Source organism: Mycteria americana, chromosome Z (assembly GCF_035582795.1).
Source record: "Mycteria americana isolate JAX WOST 10 ecotype Jacksonville Zoo and Gardens chromosome Z, USCA_MyAme_1.0, whole genome shotgun sequence".
In the NCBI taxonomy this organism is placed as follows: Eukaryota; Metazoa; Chordata; class Aves; order Ciconiiformes; family Ciconiidae; genus Mycteria; species Mycteria americana.
In genome coordinates this window covers 22048789-22067698 of record NC_134396.1, presented here as the reverse complement: position 1 = coordinate 22067698, position 18910 = coordinate 22048789, and the positions used below count along the sequence as shown (strand labels likewise).

Below are 18910 nucleotides of genomic sequence, written 5' to 3'. Positions count from 1 at the left end.
AAACAGAATTATGCTGCAGTGTTAGTCCTTAATACCATGCTAATGATCTGTATGCCTCTAGGACAAAGGAGTAACCATGACAATTTCTAGGCTCTGTACAGTCAATATACTTCTTCATGAACCACAGCTGGCCAGGGTAAGGCATCTTCTGACAAAGATTAGTGTAAGTTGCTCACACAAAAAACAGAACTCGAGGTAAAGCGATCAGAAGGGAACATTGCAGTTCCATGAAAAAGCTGAAAAGATACCAAAGCAAATATCTGGCATGCTCAAATCCAATCATTCAATATATTACAGGCCTGCCTATAAAAGACATGTCCTCAAGAGAAGGGATCACTTTCATCATTATGCTGTAAAAAGGGCTACAATGGAAGGGATATACACAAAGAAAATAATCTATGGTACAAATCAGTTTGTTACTGATTTTTATGTAGCAATAATACTGTTGAACTGTGCGGGTTCACTAGAAAGTATAACATAACATTGGAGATCATACTAACACATTTTTTTCTTTACCTCTAATCTGTGAGAAATCTCAGGAAGTTTGGTAATTGCAGGCTCCTTATAAACAAATTCCTGTTCATCCAAGTCCCCAAATTTGGATCCATAGAAACCAACACGGAAGTAAGTTCCAAACATTCGCTTTTGACCCTAATTGAAAAAAGAAAGAGGAAATTTTTTTATGTCAGCGTTGTAGTATTTGGATGCCTTTTTTCCCAACTGATGTATAAGAAAACCCACTAATACTACATTGTCCCTATTTCAGAGCCAGTTCTATGTATCTTCAGTGCTGATGGATTAGAAGCAGATATTCATGAAGGAAAGCATACAAATTAAGGGGACATTTGACTGAAATGTAACTTAAAATTTAGGCTAATCATGAAGTGACTTGCAAAACAAAATAACTTATTATTTTTTAATTCCATTGGATACACGTTAACAAAATTAAAATTCTGCAATGAAAATTGATAAGAATTTGAAACTGACTAGACTCAGCAATAAGATTGTTCTGGAGAAAAAAGGAAAGGGGCAGTATGAGTGCTGACAGTTTAGCCAGGCTTTTGTATTTTTTCTGTTTTATAACTGAAAAGACTAGTTAATTGACAATGAAGTTATTTTTCTGAAATAGATGTGGCCAGGTGGAATCATGCATGTTTTTATTCTAAGTTTGACCTGTTCAGCTATTTTTCCGTAGCTCTAAACCATTTTATATTAATCTCTGCTTTTTCCTGCAGAGACGATAGAGGTCTCTTTTCACTTTAGACTACACTTTGTAGGTAGGCAAAGGCAGATGGAGGCTTTTGTTAGAAATAGGAAATGGATCTATTTCACATGAACAGTTTTATTATCACCAGTCTTAAACAAACAGTGCAACTCAGCAATGTGTCTTGCTAGCAGTGCTTTGCCTCATGAGTACCTTATTAATAATGCTGTCAAAGGCCTTCTGTAGCTTGCTGTGTGTCAAGGTAAGCTTCCTGAAGTCACGATGTGCTTCCAGTATGGGGATGACAATTTTGTACACCTCGTTCACAGTTTCATACAATCCCCCCTTGGGAGAAAAAAAAAAAAAAAGGGGAAAAAAATAGAAGAAAAGAAATGAGTCCTCATGCAGTCTGAAAAGAGACTAGATCTCCATTAATGACCTGGCTGAAAAGGGGATTTATGGGACTCATATTTTCTTCTGCTGTGTTGCTTGTTTTAGCTTTCTGAAACCTAGTAATAGTAAATGGATAGTTCTGAGCTGCAGGCAACAAACTGGATCTAATTTGGATCTCTGATCTGTTGGGCTCTCTAGCCCAAATTCCTGTGTAAAGCGCATGGTTTCTACTTAGGGGCTAGAAGAGTTGGAAACACAGGTGAGCAGAAGGAAATGGATTTGTTTAGCATGTTCAGGGCAGCCAGAGCTGTATCTGGACAAAAGGAATCCAAATTATATCTTCAGAGATGCTAAATCATATATCCTCTTTAGCACTACAGCAATATGATGAGCTACGTGAGTATTAACATCATGACTCTTTACATGGTAAGTGTAGATTAGGAGGCTGGTGGTTGTATGCTGTGTAAAAGCGCAGGAGTAACTCTCACATGCTTTCTAAAATCTATAGTTTAAGCAAGATATTTTTCTTAAATGTAGTATCCCATGAAAATACCAACCAAAAGGCTTTGTTCATGCCTGGGACAATCACTTTCTCCTGATGCTGCCTGTAGTCTGCACAGTAGAGGTGGATATATGGCTGAGCTAGGCTACCTGAAAAGCCTAGCTTAGCCAACCTGGCTGAGGCAGGGCTGGTTCACCCAGATGTGTCTCTGCCTCTTGCTGTTTGCAGTGGGGGAGATCTGTGGAGCCTGGTTTAGCAGTAAGACTTTGTTTCCTCATGTGCAGGAAAATAAGCTATGGCTCTGGCCCAGGTAGCCTCCCTCCATCTCCCAGTGATTTTGGCCCTCACTCACCGTGCTGAAGAGCTCTGCTGCTTGTTCCAGCAGCCCTACCAGGCCACTTTCTGAGAAATACCTCCCAGAACATATACCATCTTCATCTGGAGACAAAACGTCATCTGAAACAGCAGATTCCTCCAGCACATTGGATGAAATGTTCTAAAATACATCAGAGCAGAGAAATCAGAAACCTAGATCAATAGGCTATCATAAAGATTGAGGCAGAAACAGTTTCAACATATTTACGTGATGGGAAGAAGAATGAGATCATACAAGTGCAGCCAGGGGATACACAGTTAAATTCCATTTAGAAGTGAATGTAACACCATAAATCTCTGCAGATGGCAGATCAGGAGTTTTGCTACAAGAATCCTAAACTTTCTTTCTCCCCTCAGGTTTAAAAGGCAGACTCCTGTACGTCACACACTGGCCTCCCTCTGGTGGCTGGACTTCCATGAAGCTGCAATGAGGTCAATCTCCCGTGCCGCAGGGGTCACAACCAATGTGCCCTTCCTGCTGCTGGTGCCTGGGGGTGGGAAATTCCAAGCTGCACCCCGGACCTCCTGCCACCTGCTTGAAGAAGTTGAACTTCCAAGTTGTTGATTTGACTTTTGCAAGCAGAGGAGAAATAGTATGTAGGCAATATTGCTCTAAAACCTGCAATAATTGAATGCTGCTTCTTGTTTCAGCCTCTGCCATATTACACCTTGATCCTGCAGAATTTACAGAATCACAGAATCACAGAATCGTATAGGTTGGAAAAGACCTTTAAGATCATCGAGTCCAACCATAAACCTAACACTGCCAAAACCACCACTACACCATGTCTCTAAGCACCTCATCCAAACGTCCTTTAAATACCTCCAGGGATGGTGACTCAACCACTTCCCTGGGCAGCCTGTTCCAATGCTTGATAACCCTCTCGGTGAAGAAAAATTTCCTAATATCCAGTCTAAATAATATCCAGTCTCTTTACTCGGTTTCTTGTTAAAGTTACTGATTTATTGTGTGTTTAAATAAAATTAGATAAAGTACACAGTGTCAGTCACTCTTTGAGATTCTAGACCATGAAATAACAGCTCTACAGTTCTTCAGGATTTTGAATAAATGACACCGGCTAGAGTAAAAATTAAAAATTTTATAGTACATAGAAATACATGTAAATGAATATTAAAATATGTGTACATACAGTATGGAACTTGCATATGTAACTTTCAACAGCAGCAGAAATGCTAAGCTTCGATTTGCTAGTAATTAAAAGGAGTTAAATTAGTGTCATAGTGTCTCACTTCAGCAGAAACTGGCAATGACAATCTGTCTGAGTGCAGGATAGATGCCAGTTGGCTAGCTAGCCAAGTCCTTAAAGACAACTTTATAAAATGGTAGAGACACTAAGGACTGTTACTATTGATCAGATTTCAGATAAAGAATTGGCATCACACATCACTAGCAACAGGGACTTTCCCCCTTGGGTTTTCTGGATGTATTTATTTCTCCATGGGTGAAATTTACTCCAACCATGCTGCTATCACAGTGCCTAGTCTGCACATCACATCAGCTCCACTGGAATGGTGAGCACAAAGCTCAGGAGTTAATATTTGCAGGAGTTAAGAATATGTCTGAACTTCAGCCAGAGGGAAAACTGCAGCACATTTTAGCACACCCATGACACTTTTTACCTACCAGTCTCATTGAAGATAGTGACTTCAACCAGAGTTAGCCTCCCTGGCACATACCTAGGGCAACTCATACAACCCATGCTGCAGCTCAGTTTCTGGTTTTCCCTTTCTGTAACAATAGCCATTAGGGACTGTTTGTACAGAATGCCATGTGGCCTTTGGTGGCTTTTTTTTTTTTTTTTTTTTTGTAGCAAAGGGAAAAGAATCCAGAGGAGTGACTTATTTATGAAAGTAACCAAGAAAGTCACAGACACCAATTATCTCTTCTTTAAACCTGTAATAACTAATGTCAGGTATGTATTTCCATGTAATACAGTACACGCACTCTAGTAGGAGAGAGCCTTCATGACGTATTCCTGGTGCTTGCATGATTTTTTGCAAAGTGGACGTGCCTCACCCACATTTTGCCTTGATCTACCTTTCATATTGAAGAATTTTATACGTCCCTTATATAATAAAGGCAATTCACAATCTACCATGGATATCATTGGCAATTATTTTGGACCTCACAAGCATAGTTCTCCTCAAGGAAAAGAAACACTTGTGTAAACCCAAGGGGCTTTACTGTGATCCCCAGCCCTTATCACCATGCCAGATCTAGCTAGGGTAGTCTGCAACCTAGATCCCCAAAACAGCACAGTCAAATTAGGCTACTGCTGAGCCCAGGCTAATTAGCCCTGTGCCTCAGCAGGTAGACACACATGCTAAGTCCTTGTCCGTGGTAATATAAAGTGGCTTTAAAGTCAGTACATATGCAATTCATACTCTTTCTAAGTCTGCCTTAACACTTGCAAAGGGGATTTAGTGTAAACACGAATTAAGCACAAAGGGACTTTCACTGAAAGTGATTCTGTCTGATTTCGAGGGATAGTTTTGATTGCACAGAGGGAAGCATATTCAGTTTCGTCTGGCACAGTATAAGGAAAAGTGTTACTCTACTGACAATCAGTTTTCTGGACACTAACAGGGTCACTGCAGAAGACCTAGGTCAAACAATTTAATCCTTTGCTGCCTCATTTTACTCATCTGTAAAAAGGAGATAACACTTCTGCTCATCCAGAATAACCTTTTTTTATACACATTATTATCACCCTCAATTCCACAACTAAATGTGTATCACCAATATTAGTTAATGTCATATCTGAGCTAAATGAAGAAATGGACACAGAAAGAGACAGTGAGTGAGATCTGGAACTCCAGGTAAAGTTGAGACAGTCCGAGTAGTGTTTCTCTCCTTTAACAAGGTTGTCTGAACAAGATCTTCATAGGTGCTACAAAACACAAACCTGTTTGTAAAGAATGGGAGCTCTTCTCTTGAAAGGCTTTGTAAAAATGCAAAGTGTTATTATAGTTAATTATTGTTATTGAGTAAACTGAAATTCAAAATTATGCTGTCAGATAAAGAGTTATGCAATAGGGTTTCTGGTCATTAAGGCATTTCATTACCTCTCTCCTAGGGAGCAACTGTTCCTTTGGTGAACATATATTTACACAAGCATTTTGATGAGAGAGACTCATTTGTTGCTTTTAAACTTCTAAGTTTTTCCTTGCCTAGTGCCTTGTAGAATAGACTTCAGTTCTCTAAAATAACTGGAAACATACCCATTCATGGCAATCTGCATAATCTGGGAGCAATGGAAGAAGGAATTCCATTAGGGTTAAGTGGGTGAGATTACAAGCATTCAAGGCAGCCTGGGAGCAGGATGACATCAGGAAGGGAATGCAGATTTCACCTATATCTAAATGATGGTAGTATGTAACAGGGAGAAAAGAAGAAAATAGAAGTAACAAATGGAAGTTAGAAGTTAGGAAGTATACAAAACTGATAAGGGATCCAAAATGGCAGAAGTATAAATCCATGGTGGGAAGTTTACCCAGTAAAAAGAGTATATACAGCTATCTTAAGAGTAAAGGAATTTAAGAATAACACTAATCCATCACCTGATTCCTATGGTGGAATTGCAAATACTAATGCCCAATGTACTAAACTCAATGCAAAAAGCCAGGTGGTTCAATCATGTTCACATTTACTATTCTGAAGGGAAAAAAAAACCCCAGGTAGTATAGTTATTTACTATTCTGAAGGGAAAAATCCCCAGGTGGTATATTCGTATCAAGGGATGATGAATGTACCAACTACTAGTGTTAGCCATTTCAAAATCACCTGGACCATAAAATGTGCTCCTCAACAGTTTAAAAGAGCTAAGTAAAAGGGTATTCAGGCAGCAAATACTGAGTTGCCATATATTTTAGAAAACTGGGGAAGTTCCAGAGGAGGAAATATGCTTTGGGGACCACATTTTTTTAAAAGTAAACAAGATGAGCACATAGTGGTAGGTTTAGCAGCCTGCATCCAGGACAAAGCAGTGAAAATACTGATACAAAATTTTACTAAAGAAAAAATTAAAGGTATTGTAATTAATCTGAATCAACACCAGATTATAGAAACCTGATACTTTTAAAGATATTACAATCTCATAAAGGTGATAATGCCCAAACAGTAGATGTCTATACAACATCTGAGTTGATTCTGCAAAATATTTCTGCTAATTAGTTGGAATTATTCATAATCATTGCAGCAAACACTCTGTAAATGAACAATGGTCTTCACTGGTCTTAGAGAATAATGATAAAGGAGGAATCATCAACACATGGGAATATTTTAAGGGTTCAGCTATTTCTATTTTTAACAATGTGTGAAAAAAAGCAGTAAAATCACTGAATTTGCACATGAAGTCAGTTCAGGTAAGGGTAACCAAAACTGCATAATCTGATAAACTACACATAAATATCTACATTTCAGAATGTGTAACTCTAACAACAAAGAGTTATGCTTTCATTTATGTGATGTAGAATAGGAGGGTGAAAAACAAAACCCAAGAAAACTCTCTGGAAAAGATCCGTGTATTACTGAGTAAAGAGCTCAACAATGCCAAAAGAACCAGTGGAGTCTTTGGAGAGATAAACTGAGAGATACTTCCCAGGCTTAAAGAACTTATGGGACATTTTTACTTGACTTTGATGTGACTGCATATAGACTATGGTGATTGTGTCATTCATCAATCAAAAAGGTGTTGGTTAGTAACTGGAGAACAAAGGATTGGAGAACATGCCTAAAAGAACTGAGTGGCTCCAATTACCTAGATTATGAGAAAGGAGTTTGAAAGGTGCATCTGTCACAGTTGACAAGTAACAGCCCTAGGAAAAGGAATGTGATAATAGAGGGGTTCTACTTAGCAAACAGGAGATTCCAGTATCCAGCTGCTGGAAATAGAAGCTAGAGACAGACAGATACTAAAGTACCAGTTTTAATCAGTAAGCGTAAATCATCGGAACAACCTACCAAACAACCTCTTTCCTTTCCCACTTTTCCTCCCTGCTTCTACTCTGCTTAACACAAGAAGGAATACAAACACCAGAACAGGCCATCCCAGCCTTACGCTGTCAGAGCTTGAGAGCCTTTACTTACCTGAAAGCTGACACTGCCCACTGGGAGATAGTTTCGATCTTCAAGCATGCTGAGGTACTCTGCCACCAGTGCTGCAGCATGGACCAGACACATGGCCGCTTCTGTGTAGCACTTCCTTTTAGTGTGCTTCTCTGCCATGTTCTGCAGCCAAGTCAGCCTCAAGTCGGGCGATGTCTGGTATCCTTTGGCAATTCTAACAACACAGGGCAGAAAGGAGATGTGAATGATCACTTCTTCTCAAATAACAGAGAGAACCTTTATAATTCTCCACCTGGGCTAATTTGAAGGAGACATCTCTGTCTTTATTCTGTATAATTCACTAAGCACAGGGCAAAAGAAATGATTAGGCAGGGGTAGGCAGGACACACAGGGACTATGAGGAGAGTAAAACTGCTGAACCCAAGACTCTTCAGTGTTCATCAGGCGCTGACTCCCATCCTTGCCCAAGTCTGTGCCCATCTCCCAGTGGCTCCACTGCAACGTGCTCAGTCCCGCAGCCTGGGACCCCTGTGACAGATCAACTGTGCTAAAGCGGGAATGTACGCAAACAGAACAGCTAGAGAGTTTGTCCACAGCTTGTCCCTAAAATGCACAGTTCCTGGGCTCACCTCACTGTAGAATTTCCTCAGTAGCAATTCTAAATGGATTCACCTGTACATGAGATCCATGAGCATCTCCGGATCTTCCTGAAATTCCCTCATTTTCACTGTATCTGACAGGATGCTGTTCAGATTACACAGCAGTTCCTCTACCTGCAGTAGTATAAAGATCAACATGCATTTCTCAGGTGTTTATTTTTCCCTTCTAGAAAAATAGCAGCATCTGCACCAAATGATGTTATTCTCTTTTAGTCCCTCTTACCCAAGGAAATGTCAGGATGCTGAATTGCTACAAGATGTTTTCCCAACTCTATTCAATGCAGCAAAGACTGCTAACATAGCAAATATTATACACATTTTAATTAATCAAAATGAGCTGGAATCCTTTGATCTGTTTATTTCTGAATTAAAAAAAATCAAACCTATGTGCTAATGTTCAGCTTTAGTTGATCTGTGATGTGATGTGATGTGATAACAAAGCAGATGTCTTTGTAAGTCTTCAGCACAAGCTGAGTTACAGGAAGAATTTTAGCAAAGCATCTGACAGTTGTCTGAAATGTTTTTCATTATTGCTGCTGCCGCCTTATGAATTGAAAAAGAGAGAGAATGATGCTACTTGTCTGAAAACTGAATGAATCAAATTCCATCTTGGGAAACTCCTACAGGGTACAGTTCCTGCTGGGGTCTAGAAGAAAGTTGTACACAAAGCTAAGAGATGATTCTCCCGTAATGCAATTTCAGTGGAACTTCTTAAGAGTTTATTCTATGGAATTATGTCCTCCACTTCTTCCCCCCTTATTGTTGTGTTAGAAATAAACTTGTGCAATAACCTCTGCATCCTTATTTTCATTGCTTTGGAAGACCAAGATCTAGGACTTACTCCAAGCACATTCCTATGTGAAAGCTCCTTATAAAAGCCACAGATGTCATAAAAGATTTGACCTGAATGGGAAATGGAGTTGCCTGCATATCTGCATCTTCCTCTGCATAGGCTAGGATGGTTCGCAAGGATCGTCGAAGGAATTCCTCATTAAACTCGGGTGATTTGCCAACCAGAGAGGCTAGTGACATGGTCACCTGCATCTTCACTCTTGCAAAATTCTTTCAGAAGAAAAACCAAAAACATTAGAAAATGATGGCTGCACTGCACCATGCATATAATTTCACATATGTCTACTGTATAAACCAAACCCACTTTCTCCTGCCCACACTGAATGCGTTAAACTCACCGCTCACACGAGTGGCCTCTGGTGCATCAAAGCCAGTCCTATTTTACCTGGTTAAGCCAAAGTTCCCTAATTCTGACATGCCTGTACTTTGGGGCAAGGTTGTACCTTGGAATACATATGCTTGCTTGAGACAAGGGAAAGTCAGAAGCACCTCTTTCCCCCTTGGCACAGGCCAGTGGTGTGTAGATCAGGCCAACCACAGAGGAGAAGAAGAGGAAGCAGGACTGGGAAAACATTCTGGAAACAAGTCTGGGAAGCAAAAGGCCTCTGAGGGCTTCACGTGGTGGTGCACTATGCCTTGCTGATCATGGTGTCTCAGAGGCACATTTTCCTCCTGCAAAGCCAACACTTTTTACATATCCAATGCTTTTAAAGTAACAACTAGGGAAGAAAATTCTGTACAAGATCAGATGCTATCCAAAATGCTAATGCATTTCGTGCTAGGACATTGTGAACCTACAGGCGTAACATACGCATTTTGCTGCATACGTGTGGTAAGAAACAGAGCCTAGTTCTGAGACCAAGGGGCCAGCGAAGAATATACATACAATTCATACAAGCATACAGTACTTCTGTATGCTTCTGCTTCTACTTAGGTTGCACTTGCATTAGAATAGAACTAGTCTAAGTTTCAGTAGTTCTGACACAGGCGTGAAAAAAAAAATACATGACAAAATGAAGAGTATTGCTTATGCATTGTATAGTCCTTGCTATCAGAGGCCTAATGCTGTTCCATTTGAAGATGCATTTACAGCTGTTGCAGAAAAAGTCACATTTTCCTAAACAAAATAATGAACAATAATTAAAACTACTTTCCTCCTCCACTTCTAGCACTTCTTCTGGCTCAAATGTGTGAAACAGCATCACATACGACTATTTATCTATGGATGCATTCTATTTGCTATCACAACTTCAGTTTCAGTTTCAACTGATCACAAAAAAAGGTGGCACAAAACATACTGCTGTTCTCAAAATCTTACACTGGTAGAGCTGAAGCTGTATCTCATGAGGAGATAGAGAGTGGCACAGGCTTGAGTCCGCGTAATATCTATGCTGCTGCTGCAGTGATGGAGAACTCTTTGACATAGGTCAGCACACTGTTCGACCTCCTCTTCAAACAGGAAATCTCCAAACTAAGTGAGATAGAGAAGAAAGTATTCATTACTCTTTTTTCTGGCCATTAACATATCATTAGCTTAGTGCACAAAAATCACAGGATTCAGGCAAAGACTAAAGTTTGCAAAAACTACATTTTATACTTTTTTAAATTTGGACTTCTGATTCCTGTGACGCTATAGGTTCTATTTTCAAGCTTTTCAAAATAGAAGAAGGCTTTGAAAATAGTCTTTGGGTTTAGAAAAAGAGTGGCAGAAAGAAAGAAAATGAAAAAAATTCTCAGAGTTGCATGGGTCCAGGTGCTTTTGAAAACACCAAATATTGCAAAATTCTTAGAAGCATGGAGAGTTGCTATTTTCAGAATATATAATTGTTGATGAAACATGCAAATACTTCCTTAAGCATAAAGAGCCATTACTAGCTTTTTGCATCAACATCCTACCCTTCTCCAGCCCTCCAGCACATTCTTCCTCCTACAGTGTGCCACAAAACTTCCATTGCCCAGCAATGCCAGACCCTCCTTTACAGTGTCTACACAATGCACCTAGCAGACAATAAACCCAGGGGGCAGGATGTCTGTCCTAAGAAACTCTCACCGTAGACAGCACAGATGCACTAGTAACATATGTACATACATAGGACTGATAAAGCTACGTGAGCAGAACACAGGATATTAGTTCTCATTTGCAGGCCCATTTCCCAGTTCTCAACCTTTCTTCACTCCATTCTCTCACTGTTTTATGTCTAATTTATATTACAAGCCTGCTGGCACAGGATTCTATCATTTTTATTTGTAAAATAACATCTGTGTAATAGAAATAATTGGAATGATTGCTTCATAAAATACAGAACTGAGTCAGCTTAACTAGAAGATCTACTTCAATGAGAATAATGATTGCTTCACAAAATTCATTATTGTAATTGGAAGTTAGCTTTCAAAGATAAAGTACAATGAAAACATAATTATGAGTTTCATAACTACTCAGATATCTACCCTATAATTAGGCTTTGTCAGCCAATCTGGATTTAACAGCAGACAGGCATTAATTGGACAGGAGTATCCTGTTTGTTATTTGCATTTCAGAATAGTTTAGGGAAAAAAAACATTTCATGGATTTTTCCTTTATGGAACTGCTTTTCTTTGTAGGAGAATAAATCTTAAACAGATTTTAGAGTCCTCATGATGCACCTAACCCTTATGACCCATATTATAAAAATGTTGGGTCAAATTCTGTCCTCATATAAATTTAATTTCTTTTTTTTTTTTAATTGGTGATACAGAAATGGAAGAGATTAGGATTTGACTTAGTTTTCAGACAGAACGAAGATGAAATCTGTCAACATCTTGGAATCTTCTTAGAATTTTGGATCCTATCTTAGAAGTAGAACGCTAGAATGTTCCCCCTGATCTTTGATGAGTTAGCTTTGATTTCTCTGCTGCCCAACTGGTTGGAAACTAGTCCTGATGTATAATAATTTAAATTTGACTTTATGGATTCTGTGCAATACCTGGCATTCAGATTCCTAATTAAAATCAGAATGTATTTGAAATACAATGGGTGGAATTTTTAACCTTTCTATTAGTAAATCTTCTATATTTAAGAGTAGATGGCTAAAACCACAAGAATATTCAGATTCAGTTATTCCATCTTGTGTGGTCAATGAAATAACCTTACAACAGTTGTAGAAGTCCCTTTACATCCCTATAGATAGGCATTTGTATTTACATATGCAAAACATATTTAACAAATGCCGAAGGAAAAGTGGTAAGTGAATGCACACAGCTCTGCTCTAGAAATGCTGCTCTAATAACTTGATTGGAAGCATGAAAACAGAAGTATGTCAAGAGCATACCTTAGCAATGAGCGCTCTGAGTGTAGCAAAGCAATGAGTCAGGTAAGTGGTGCTCTGATCACAGCCAAGAGAATTTACCAGGACCTTCAAAACTCCTCCCAAAAGATTATCTCTGCACTCTGCTGCGAAGCTTGCCTACACATGGAGGACAAAACCAACAATAACTGCATGAGGTAATTCAGCAATGAACTGGCACAGAGGAAATGAAGTTCTGCTCTCCTGTCCATGAGACACATCCAGGAGTTTAGAAGTTGCAATTTTTTCATTTGTTAACATCTGCTTCAGAGGAATTTCAAAACACTTTTGTAGTGACCAGGAAGACAGAGGGGAAAATGTCTCAAACATTTCTCAATATCTGCAGACCCTCCAATGCATTTTTAAGCTCAGCCAGCTTCTGCAGTGACTCTTGAAGCTCTGTCCACCTTCTGTCCAATCTTTCACGTACCTTTGATCAGGAAGTGATCCTGTGGTGGGCAAGAACCATCCTTCCCTTTGCCTCCTCATGCTCTGATTTCCTGGGCATATAGGCTAAACAGGCATACTGGTATGCTCTGATCAAACCCACAGCCCAGTGGGGAGACTAGGTGCTATGAGTGCTGTCATGCAAAAATCATGCCCAGTACTACAGGAGTCTAGTAGCTAAATGCTCTTCTACTAACAGGTTTTCAAGAATGAAGTTTTCTCCTTGCTATCTATGAATATGCATGTTGCTCCAACAGTAGTATTCCCATACCCATGAATTTGGAGTGTCTCTCCTAAATCAGAAGACCATGTTTAAGTAGAGTCAACTACCATGGTTCCACTGCTGTCAATGGACGTGTGAAATTTTACCGCATCTGACTCCTAGAAGTTAAGTAAGTTTTGCACATTACATTGCTCTAGGAGGGAATATCTCTTTTCAGAAGGACTCCATGCAGGTGGAAGATGCTTTCCTGCACTGAGCACTCTGTGGGAGTCAAGGTTAAATTCTTTTGTCTCACAGGATCATACATGCAAGTATGACCAAAGGCCACCCAGCAGTCCATTTCCAAATTACTAGTATCTTCAGATACATTCCTAGCATAAATGAAGATTTTTCTTCCCTCATCCTCTCCAAACTCTCAGATCATAGTAAGGCAGTGGAAAGGGCTTTCAACAACATCTACTGAAAACAAGGTCATACATTTCCCTTTCATTCACAGTAGTGCAATGCCCTCGAGTAGAAGGGGCTTGTGGCATCAGCATAAGGCAGGCAGCAATTGCATCTTTGGATTCATTCTTCTTCATCTTTTTTCCTCCTTCGAGATTATACAAATTTACAGAAGATCTTTAATTAAAACATTTTGCACTGCCTAAGAAACAAAAGGAGAAATGAATCTTGGTTCCACTGGCTTCTGAGGGAGCAGGGATTGGTACCAAGCCAGCTCTGCCATTTCCCACCTGGATGATGTTCTCTTGCATATCGAGAATGATCAGGTTAGCTTCAGTTGCCAGGTTTCCACTGATCAGAGCTTCTTGATCTAGCTCAGCTTTTGTCCTGCAAAGAGGAATTTTAATTAAAGCATGCAGAGAGTACTCCAAGAGTTAGATGGCCTGCTGTTCAAAGCCAAAATATAAACAATACTATTCTGAACAATCCTGTAAGAGCAAACAATTAAAATAGTGGTCAGAGGTGTTTCTCGAGAACTATGGAGTCAAATGAGGAGAGCTGATATCATAGAACAGAAGTCCCAAAGTGGAGATCTGAAAACTAGGCCTCTGGATAGTTCAAATAGATGCTTCTGCTTCCTTAGTAGCAATCTGCGTAATGGCTACTCTGCCCTCAATATCACGTTCAATTGTTCAATAAGCCGTGCAGTAATTTCTGAATGCATTGCCTGTAGCAGGACACCAAAACCCAAAATGGAATAAAAGGCAACTGATCTACCACTTCTAGAAAAAAAGTAAAAATAGCAGGCTTGGGCAAAGGTGAAATTGCTTCAATGCCATAGCAGCAGTGTTTAATCTAGGCAATTTAAAATGTTGATTCTTGAGACTGTTGACAACATAAGGCAGCAGTTCCAACAGTTGTGGGGTCAATACAGCAGTGCCCCAGGCCATTTAAGAGAGGACTGAAATATTTATAAAAGATGGAAGGTGGTGGTAAAGCAATGCATGATACCCTCTTAGTTGAGACTTAAGGACAAGGTCTGGAACACAGCTCCTCTGCAGCTGAATGCTGTAAACATAGATGCAGCTCCTAACAAAAGTGTATTTTCAGATATCCCTTCTATGCGAAAAACACAAAGATGAGGCTTTGTTCTTTTTCCTAAACTGCTCAGAAAAGGGCTGTTGCATGGCCAGAAGCTGCTCTCTAGAGCTTGAGATTAGACCTGCTCTGACTTGGGCCAAAGTTCCTAAGGTGCATTTCTGTGGCTGGAGCAACACCAGCCACAGATCACACACTTACAATCACACTTCCAAGTGACTTCAAAATCTGTGGCTTTTCTGCTACGTTCACTTAGCTTTTCTGCCTTGTGGGGTCTTACCCAAAAAGAAAACCAGAAAAGTAAAGAGCCATCCTTTTGGGCACAACCAGATAATTCTGGGAAGGGCTAGGAATGGAAGTCAGGGCAGTCATATGGTTATTAATTACAAAGACTCAAAGCAATGAAGGGCAGAAGGGCTTGCCAATAGGCTGGTGCTATAATTAAGCCAGAGATCACTAAATATGAGTAAGAACTGAACAAATTAAGCAAATAGCATACCAGTTTGAACTATTTCCAGCAACCACTCAGCCCTGTACATTAACCGTGCTGACTGGATTCTCTGTGACACCACACTTAGCTTGTAACTGCAACTACAATCTGAAAGCATGCTGGACTAAGGAGAAGCAGGCTGAGTGAGGCTGAGCGGCGACCTGTGCAAACCTGCCGTGCCATGTACTACCTGCAAACATCTTACTTATGGGACATATACAGTAAAGAGACTCACAAAGGGTGAGAGCAAAGATTTCGCATACCACAGCGATGAATGCTCGGTAAACCAGAAAGGCCTGGACAGCATGCAGAGTTTTACTTATGTAACCAGAAGTTTTATTTTAAGTGGTTTAACTGAACTACTGTAAAGAGATATTGTAGAGCTGCTGCTTGAGGACTGTTTTATTCTGGTTTCAGTGAAACTGGCTGGGAGAAAGCAATACTATCAGGGCAAAATAAGAATATCCATACAGGATCTATACCTCTTCCAATCTAGCACAGAAGATAGAAGGATTCTTTTTTTAAAGTTTGGATGAATTCCAAATTAACCATCTTGTGTTCAAAAATGTATGTGATAATCATGGATGAGTGCTAGGCTACAGTAACGTAGTTGCCACATAGCACAAGCCAGTGTTCTCAGTTCAAATTCACACATGTTGAAGGATATCACAGGAGCTCACAGCAGCTGGACTGGTAAGAGGCCACAGTCTCTATCTGATACACAGTAGCCCATTTAGATAGTCAAAATTCAAGCAATTACCTATGGACAAATGACACATCTCCTTCAGGGAAAAGCAACAAGTTCCATGCTTACAGAAACTTAGCACACACCATGTGAAAATGCTGTTAGTAACACAAATCATTCCCTAGACACTGACTTGTCTACTACCATATAGTGCCAATAACGTGAAATGTACTGAGACATCATAACTTAAAACCTGCAACAAGAAAAATTTTCACTACAGAATCATCTTCCCCTACTCCTGCTAATAAGTCTTCTCAATTTTAACATACCACGTCAAACCCAGCTCAACTGATTTAATGTGGCAGAACTTATACCACAGTACTGTATACAGTGAGGAGCCATAGCAACACCAAAATGAATGTCACAGCAAGCCTCTGTGGAGTATTTGATACAACTTGTATCAATAACTAGTGTTTACCACACTGCTAATCAGGAGGAAAAAATGTGTAGATAACTATTTAAACTTCTCATTCAAGTATTTGTGATCTCTTTGTTGTGTCATAGCAACAGTTGGATACTTTTGCTACATAAACATTTATCTTTCTTTCTCTTTGACGGAAGAGGGAAAGGATTGAAACTGCTGATTTTGTAATAAAACATCCTAGGAGAAAGAACAAAACATAAAAAACCCAAACAGCTTGGTTCAAATAAAAGCTATATATATATATTAAATGACTTACTTATCTTGTCTCTCATTTGCCTGCCGCCAGTGAGTCTGCTCCTTTCTCCAGCGCAGGTTTTCATTTAGCCCCGCTGATCTGTCATTCCCTAAAAGTGCAACATCTATCAGTGAGATTAAAGCAAAAGGGGACACCTGAAGTCTGATAGCTTACGGAAAGAAGAAGATACATGTCTGTAGCAGTCTGTCAGAACTAAAACCATTCAACTTCACAGCCTCAGGGCTCTAGTAAAAGGACAGGACCCCATAATTTTTTCATCTAGGATTTTTAGAACATGAGCTTGCTTAACGGATGTCTTCAAAGACCAAAACACAAATTATTCCATTTATTAAATGATACAACCTTTTTTGCTATGAACAACTTGTTCTTACTGATAGTTTTGACACCATTTCTTGGCTCTTGATTAGACACTAACACAATTTCTTAGAATGTCTTAAAACTTTTTAGTTGGCCTCATATTCTTCACCTGAGAAGAGCTCAGTCCTACCTATACCTGGGATAGTTGAAAGCTAATTATATTTTTATCCACAGCAAAACCAAGAAAGGTCTGCAAGGGAGAGGACTGTGGGTGAAAAATATAAGGATGAAAATGGGGAGTGTGCATAAAACCCAACAAACTCATTTATGTCTACAAACTCTTGAGATCCTCTCAAAAGACATAGGGGGAGAGGGGTATGAAGTACCAGCTGGTATTCTGCAGCGCTTCATCATTTCTCCTCTGGCTCCTTCACCTCTCAGTAAAGCCTCTTCTAATCGGGCCTTAACATCTCGTGACTTCTGGAGTGCTTGCGTGCTAACTTTATCTGAGCTTTGTTTGCCCTGAAAGTAAAGTCAAAGCAATCAAAATCAATGCCTCCATCTTTGGACATGAGTCCAAATTACATCTCCAGAACCAGACACAACAGGAGAGACTTGTAGAGGGGGCAGAAAGCAATGAATATGATTGACTAACATATAAAGGCTAATTAAATGTTGCAGATGAGGAAAGAGGTAGTATATGTACTGCTAATAAACACAAATATGTAGCTCAGTGCTACATAGAGAAAAATTAAACTTCAGAGAGAAGGTTATTTGATCCATTTCAGACAGACCTTGTCAGAGAGGGGGAGTCCTGATGTCCAGTCCCAGCTCTTAGCTAGGGTTGTCTACCTCAACCTTGCTTTGAAATGCATAGAGTATAGGGAGAACAGCTCCACTACTTAGAGGAGCTGTCAATATATTGCCCACCAAAAATAGCCCCCAAATCCCCAGGAAAATGAAAATAATAAAACAATTTAAGCCAACTTCATAGGACTTCCTCAAAGATTTTGGCTGCATTTTGCTTAAAGGCTAGTGTCAGTTACTTTATCTGAATTAATTTGTCCATTTTAGACAAGAGCTAATCTAACAATTGTCAATTACAAATTTCCCCTGGACAGCCGGAAGGTAAGGAAAAAAAAAAAGAAACCAAAACAGGACAACAAAATCAGGCCATGTTTCACTTACCTTGTACTCAAAGCATGAGACACAAATGAAGAGGAGATCTAAAATCCTGTTCAGCTGCATGGATGGAAGGTCTGCAATCCATTTCTGTATTAGATTCTGATCAGCATTTTTCATGATCCAGAGGAAACAGATCAAAAGGTTGCGAGTAGTATCAGGACCTAATGTGGCACTCTGTCTGTAGGGCTAGGAGCAGATAAAGTAAATGTCAGTTGAAAGAAGAAAAAGAATAGGGAGGTCATTCAGGCAAAGTAACATTATTTAAATTTCAGTGAAATAAAATCTCAGGACTGGTCTTCAGTATGTTTAACCTCTTCCAGGTTATACGGTTGTATTTTTTGAATGTATGTGTGTGTAATTAGTGACAGGACCAGTTGTATGCCTGTGAAAGACAGAAAGAAGCACAAGAACATTGTTTGCTAGATGCTTGTATTTTAATTTCCTCAGAATAATGTAGAAAAAGATTCTATAACTGTTTGGTTCCCTCTTGCCATGCAGTTGTGTCAGCCAAATTGTATAGAAGATAAAACCAATCATGACAAAAGAGAGAGAGAGAGAAAAAAAGAAGGATCTTGAGTCCTAGATCCATGGATTCGGGTGAGACTGGGACTGGGAGGCAGTGGGGGAGTCATAGTGGCATTTGTTGATCTGGAAATGAGTCTAGGGTGTGGAAATTGAATTAGGCACGTGGGAGAAAAAGTGGAACTACTTATGGTAAAGGAGTAATTAAATGACTAGAAAAGAAGAGGAGGAGATGACAGGAGGATCAAGAAGCATTCTTTGGGGCTGGAGGAAACAAGAACGCAGTTTCTCATGACTGCAGTTATTAATCACAAGAAAGGATAATAGGAGAAAACAAAGAAAGAGGAAAACAGATACAAAAAAGGAGCCTGGCAGAGCACTG

At 39.6% G+C, this 18910-nt stretch overlaps 1 protein-coding gene across 1 annotated transcript in view; it reads right to left on the bottom strand.

Annotated features, from left to right (window-relative positions):
* DOCK8 (dedicator of cytokinesis 8) overlaps nt 1-18910 on the bottom strand; it is a 95733-nt gene that overhangs the window by 6649 nt on the left and 70174 nt on the right. The window contains exons 31-42 of the mRNA XM_075527459.1: nt 18010-18192; nt 17208-17343; nt 16525-16612; nt 13802-13898; nt 12383-12517; nt 10393-10545; nt 9126-9284; nt 8236-8336; nt 7585-7777; nt 2452-2595; nt 1418-1549; nt 517-651 (exon numbers count right to left, since the gene is read on the bottom strand). Of these exons, the coding sequence (XP_075383574.1) occupies nt 517-651; nt 1418-1549; nt 2452-2595; nt 7585-7777; nt 8236-8336; nt 9126-9284; nt 10393-10545; nt 12383-12517; nt 13802-13898; nt 16525-16612; nt 17208-17343; nt 18010-18192 (1656 nt within the window). The remainder of the gene's footprint in view (nt 1-516; nt 652-1417; nt 1550-2451; nt 2596-7584; nt 7778-8235; nt 8337-9125; nt 9285-10392; nt 10546-12382; nt 12518-13801; nt 13899-16524; nt 16613-17207; nt 17344-18009; nt 18193-18910) is intronic.